Raw genomic sequence first — 6,963 nt, 5'->3', positions numbered from 1 at the left:
AGGATGGGTCCAAGGGGGAAAGGGGGGGAAGGGGGGGGGTACGAGAGGAGGTGGGGGGGGGGCGAAGGAGCAGTATCAGGACTCTGGTAGGGACAAAGCAGCCGGGGGCGGGGAGGATAGCCAGGACTTTGTGAGGAACAGAATAGGTAGGTTGGTGTTGAGGAATAGAAGGGTCCAGCTACGGGAGATGAAATGGGCAAGGGAAAACAGGCTTTAGGGACAGACAAGAGAAAGGCAGTAGCCCTTGGCAAGCAGGGTTTAGAGGCAATTAGCGACCGCTGGAAAGCAGGGAAGGAACCATCGAAAGCAGGGAGAGGGGGTCAGGATTAAAGGGCCCAGGTTTGAGTCATCAAGAAGAAATATGAAGGGCATACACACATAATGCACAGAGACATACATATAGACGCTTTTTTCTTTTAAAAAAATGTATATATTATATAGTATATATTAATATATAAATATATGTGTATATTTTTATGTATATATATAAATATATATGTGTATATTTTTTGTATATATATAAATATATGTGTATATATATGGTATATATATGTATATTATATATATAAATATATATGTTTTATATATATATATATATATATATATATATATATATATATATATATGTATATATATATATATACCATATATATATTACATATATATATATATATAATTTTATATATATATATATATGTGTTTTATATATATATATAATATATATTATTATATTATATATTTATATATATACTATTTATATTTATATATATACATAAATATACACATATATATTTATATATATACATACATATACACATATATTTATATATATAATATATACTATATAATATATACATTTATATATAGAAAATGCGTCTATATGTATGTCTCTGTGCATACATGTGTGTATGCCCTTTCATATTTCTTCTTGATGACTCAAACCTGGCCTTGAATCCTGACCCCCCTCTCCCTGCTTGCTGATGGTTCCTTCCCTGCTTTCCAGCGGTCGCTAATTGCCTCTAAACCCTGCTTGCCAAGGGCTACTGCCTTTCTCTTGTCTGTCCCTAAAGCCTGTTTTCCCTTGCCCATTTCATCTCCCGTAGCTGGACCCTTCTATTCCTCAACACCAACCTACCTATTCTGTTCCTCACAAAGTCCTGGCTATCCTCCCCGCCCCCGGCTGCTTTGTCCCTACCAGAGTCCTGATACTGCTCCTTCGCCCCCCCCCCACCTCCTCTCGTACCCCCCTCCCTTTCCCCCCTATGGAGATCCAACACCATCGAATCCCTTGCAACATAACCCCTTAACGACCTTTTCGAGGCTCTCTTCCCTATCGCTGTCCTGGCTACACAATCCCCTTATTACTATCCAAATTAAGCTGCTGACACCGCATTCCCCTTATGCCATCTGCCCGTACCCCTTCACCCCCCTCACCCCCACCTGCCCCTTTCCGAATCTGCCCCTCCCAAGTCAGCTGTCCCAGCTCCAGTGCTGCTTAGCGAGCTTTCCCCGTCACCCTCCAGATGGCACCACCCACGCTACCCTCGCCAGAAAGTCGGCGATGGAGTCTTATAGATGTCTTTGCGTTCCTCTATAAAGGGTTTTATGGAACGTTGGCTATTTCCAACACAATTAAACAAGGCGACATCATTTACGGATTTTTAACTTGGGTGACCACGCCCATCTGGATGACTTGCGCATGATTGTGCCACGCCAGTTGTGCCGGCGCCCGTAAGATGGGCGTCCAGCCCGAGGCTTCCGCACCTCGGTTCGGGGCACCACAGTAGCGTTGGACGCCCACGAATGCTTCATGGGTTTTGCTCCACAAGCAATGCATTACCAATGACGGTTTCAACCTTTCGGATACTTACCCAGTAGCAATAACTTAATATCTTTGGCAGCCTGGATGCCATCCTCCTTCAGGTGCTTCTCGATCTGTTTGCTGCGGGCCTGCGCGGCCCGCTCTTCCGCAGACATGGCACAGCCCATGGTTGCGGTGTCGGGTGGCGCTCCTCACCGACCTGGCTAGACGGTCCTACCGACCTCCACCACACAACACAGTGGCAGCGCCACAACTGTACCACACTACACCACTCACACACACACGCCACGGAAGAAGGGCAGCGAGGATCCGCAGCTAAGCCTAGCGCACTGCACACTGAGGTGTGTAGCTGCGCGCACCCTGCCAGCCACCACCATCTCGACCCACGCTCTTTGATTATCATTCGATGTTAAAAAGCTATCTGATTTTTCCCGAGTATTTGTTTGTTTAATATCAACACGAAATGCGCTAGTGTAGCTATCAATACAATCAATACATCCAAGTTTTCTCTAAAAAGTACAATATAATCATGTTATTATCCAAGTCTGGTTGTTGAAGTATCCCCTTGCCTGCGAAGCGCACGCGCACCGATCGCCACGCGCAACAGTTTCACATGCGGATTTATACTGCTATAATTTTCCTAACCCAAACCCGCCTTTTGTAGCCTTAACATCTTACAGAAACACGTGCAAATCATAATGGATTCCTCAAACGTCAATCAATCACAGAAAAATACTATATGGACTCAGACGAAAATAGGTCTTTATAAGCGAAATGAGCATCAGTTAGGGCTGGGCAGCGCACCAGTGTTACCACCGAGGAGGTAGTAGTTTATGTTATACGATAAGGAATATTCATATGTATTTCATTATTTCATAGATTGCGATATGTTCATGTTGAACGATTATATTCAAGTACAAATCTACCACTAAAATTCATAATTAGAAACAAGGTAACAGTAACTGTATGCCTTCTGTCAACGATAATAAACCTAACGATCGATTTTATTTTTCTGCACCGAAAATTTTACAGTATTTCTATTAATTCCGACTGAGCATCTTTATAACAAATCTCCGACAGCAGATTACATGGATGACCATATTCTCAATCTCTTATCGCAAAGAATTCCATCTTTTAAAGAATTTCCTCACCCAAGGCGAAAATAACTAATTCTTAACTTTTGTCATCACAATTAAGTAAACGGCAAACGCCATGGTATAGACCATTAGATCATACAAAACAAAATAGGCATTTCCAGTGTACTCATATCGTGTAAAAATTATTAAAATAAAATAAATTAGTACATACAGATCGACAGACAAAAATACACATCGACTCTTATCAAGATTATTATTAAATCCAAGTTGCTTCCGTAAACATTACTTAAAACAGGAAATGGAAGAAAAAAATCTTACCAGTAACTTCTTGAATTAAAATCTCGTTTTTTTTCAAGAACTGTGAGTTCGTTGCTAGATATGCAACATCACTACCAAGGAAGTGTTAGAATTCAAGGAGCAAATGGTAATTAGCTTACCCATAGCTAATAGGCACATTATTCACTGAACTTTCAAAAACTGGTTAATGAAAACCGACGTGTGCGTGTGCAATGATATTAAAAATTATAATAATGGTAATGATAATGATGATAACGATGGTACTGACAATGATTATGATAATAATGATGGCATTACAATACCAACAATAATAATGCTCACAATGATTATGTCTATATTGATAATAATGATGATGACAATAACAACAATAATAATAATGGCAACGATAATGATAATCATGATTATAACGATAACTGATAATAATTCTAATGTAAATTACCATTACTGTGGAAATAACAATGGCAAAGAAAAATACAATGATAATTACCATAATAAAAATAATGAACACTACTAATAATGATAATAGCAAAAATAATGTATGAAATAATGATGATGATGACGATGATGGTAATAACGATGATATAGATTATAGTTATGATGATGATTAGGATGATAAATATCAATATCACTATGAATAACAATAATAATGGTAATGATAATTTCTGACAAATAAATATTAATAATCTCATTACTAAAAATAACAATATCAATGGTCATGATAACAATAATGATAACAATAATAACAACAATAAAAAGCAATGATAATAGTAATAATAAAATTGTTACGTTATGATAATAATAATAATAATAATAATAATAATAATAATAATAATAATGAGAATGATAATAGTAAAATAATGATAATCATAATAATATTCATAATGATAATACTAACAATAACGATAACAACAATGATGATGATGACGATGACAATAATAAATGTAACAATGATAATATTAATAACAATAACAAAAACAATGACGATGATGATAAAAATGATAATAAATAATAATGATATAAAAAAAAAAAAACAATTACAATAGTAATAATGATAATGAATAATGGCAATAGTAGTTATCCTAACAAAAATAATAATATTATTATCAACAACTATAATAAAATAATAACAATAACAACAACGAAGTAATAATAATAATAATAATAATGACAACGAGAACTATAATGATAATGATGACAATAATAACAAAGATATTAGTAATAATAATAATGATTATAACAACATTAATAACATTAATAAATTAATAATAATAATAATAATAATAATAATAATAATAATAGGAATAACAATAATAATAATATAAAAATAATAATAATAGCATGACATTAGTAAAGATATTGACGACAACAATAATACCAATGAAAATTGTGATATCAAAGTAACACTGATAAAAATGAAAACACCAATAAGAGCAGTAGAATTAACAATAACAACAACAATAATAATAATAATAATAATAACAAATCAAATAGTAAAAATAAAATTAATAATAGTAGTAGTAGAAGTGATGATCATCATGATCATCATAATGATAATGATTATAATAATAATAATAATAATAATAATAATAATAATAATAATAATAGTAATAATAATAATCATTATAACGATGATGATGATGATGATTATTAATATTATTATCATAAATCATAATCATAATAACAATTATAATAATGTATATATCAAAGACTTGTATTCTTACGCACACGTGGCGGTTGGGGGGGGGGGGTTATGCACGCACGCTCACATACATACATACACATACACACGCGTGCGCACACACACGCATGCATAGATATGTAGATGATGCATCAATAAACAAATAAATACAACCATGAATCATAAAGAAAACTTCTCACCAATATTTTTCTAACACATACAAGAACGTAGTTGCAATGTAAGCACTTTATAGAACGCCTGCCCGATAAAACCGGATAAAACACTTAACATCCACCATTCTCAGCCAAGGCTTTTTCCCCTGAGGTTGACGTACCCTTTTCCCCTGGGGTTGCCATACCATCCCTTTTCTCCGGGCTTGCCACCGCCTTCTTTTTTCTTTTTTTTTTTCCTTGGGAGGGCCATGCCTTTCCCTTGGAGTCGCCATCTCTTTCCCTGGGATCGCAAAGCCTTTCCTACCTTGGGGTTGCCATGCCTTTTCCCTGGGATCGCCAAACCCTCAAAATATTATACAAATCAATTTCCCAAATCTGTGATGTTGCTAGCATATAATTCTGACTGTTGATAAACATTGCAAATTCTCAGCTAAGTATAGTCTCCCTTTGTTATTGTTGGTGAAGATTATCATTTTAGCTAATGAGTCTGGTATATGAGACTGTTTTCTTTTCGAAGGAAATGCATATTAATAGTTTTGTTCTTGTTCGTCGAGATGCAATTGGACGCTTTTAGATCTGTATTTTTAAGAATTTTAATGTTCTTAATCCTTCTTGGCACAGGTATTAATTACACATCATATTTACTACCATAACCTTCACCTAAAAATACAACATAATTATTAAGCCAACAGGGATCCCGTTCATGGCTAGAAGTACCCAATTGGTGCTTAAAGACTACGAACTACTAACTGTATCATTCGTTAGTTACGTCGCTGGTTAACTCTTACATTAGCCTATTAATACTCACATTACACTAATCATATACATCTTTGTAAAAGCGTATTTAGTCTCATAAATTTTAAATGACGAATGCCAGAAGAGATCCCACAATTGGTGAATAAAGAACCATGATTCATGATGATGATAAGAGTAATGAAAGTAATGATGGCGTTGGTAATCATTGGACAGCGATCAGAGCACGTATATCAGTGATGTAGAATTTTTGATGCCGATCATAATGTTACGAAAAAACACTAATGGTGATATTGGTGACGTCAGTGATAATAACGATAATGATAATGGTGATGATGGTAATGGTAGTAATGATAGTAATGACAACAACAATGTAAGTAACAGTAATCATATTATCAAGGCCAATAATACAAATAATAACCATAATAACAAATAGAAAATACGATAAACAATCTTGCTAACTACCAAATTAGGAAAGAGTATTAGATTGAACTTAAACTATATTTAAATAAGAGCAAACTGTTTGGGAGCAAAATCAGAACCGTAAGAAATCTTCCAAACTTTACAAAATTAACAGAAAGAACAAAATTTGCATTAGTATTTTAACCACCCATAGTGTTTGAAAGGCCACAGCAGGGTCTGGCAGTGAAGTTTTTCATAGCACTGCAAATTTCTGAATAGGAAAATAATAACAACGAATTAGGAAAATATAGAATACGGTGAAAACTCATGATGATGATAATGATACAAAGAAATTCATGAACGGAGATTCATAAAAAAATTGACGGTAATAACAAAGGTGGACATTTGCACTGATAGCTGTCTCAGACTACGTACGAGGGAGGTTAACTCAGCCACGTAAACCAGGGGATAGAGAAAGGGGAAGGGACAAGGGTAGAGGCAGCAGGGGAGCGGCAAGAAGAGAAAAACAGGGGAGGAGCAGGGGAAGGCAGGGGAGGCTAGGTGCCAAGGTAGAATATGTGGAGGTGTTCACTCTTGTCATATAAATATCTAGCCAAGATGGTGTCCTCAGTCCAACCTCTAGTATGATGCACCACATGCGCCGGGTATCCAATCTACCACACTAGTGCAAACAATATGTTTCTATTTTAACCTTGGCCAGGACCGCCCGGCCTCAATCCA

The 6,963-nt window shown here is 35.6% G+C and overlaps 1 protein-coding gene across 2 annotated transcripts in view; it reads right to left on the bottom strand.

Annotated features, from left to right (window-relative positions):
• LOC119576960 (guanine nucleotide-binding protein G(o) subunit alpha) overlaps positions 1-6,963 on the bottom strand; it is a 146,628-nt gene that overhangs the window by 108,869 nt on the left and 30,796 nt on the right. Inside the window, exon 1 of one of the 2 annotated variants that reach the window (XM_037924615.1) lies at positions 1,872-2,174. The exons of the other annotated variant lie outside the window; for it this stretch is intronic. Coding sequence (XP_037780543.1) covers positions 1,872-1,989 — 118 coding nt within the window. The 5' untranslated portion in view covers positions 1,990-2,174. Of the gene's footprint in view, positions 1-1,871; positions 2,175-6,963 lie in introns of those variants that run through there. 2 annotated transcript variants of the gene reach the window in all.

This window comes from Penaeus monodon, chromosome 9, assembly GCF_015228065.2.
Source record: "Penaeus monodon isolate SGIC_2016 chromosome 9, NSTDA_Pmon_1, whole genome shotgun sequence".
Lineage (NCBI taxonomy): Eukaryota > Metazoa > Arthropoda > Malacostraca > Decapoda > Penaeidae > Penaeus > Penaeus monodon.
Note: the sequence above shows the minus strand (reverse complement) of the source record. Positions and strands in the feature narration are given on the sequence as shown.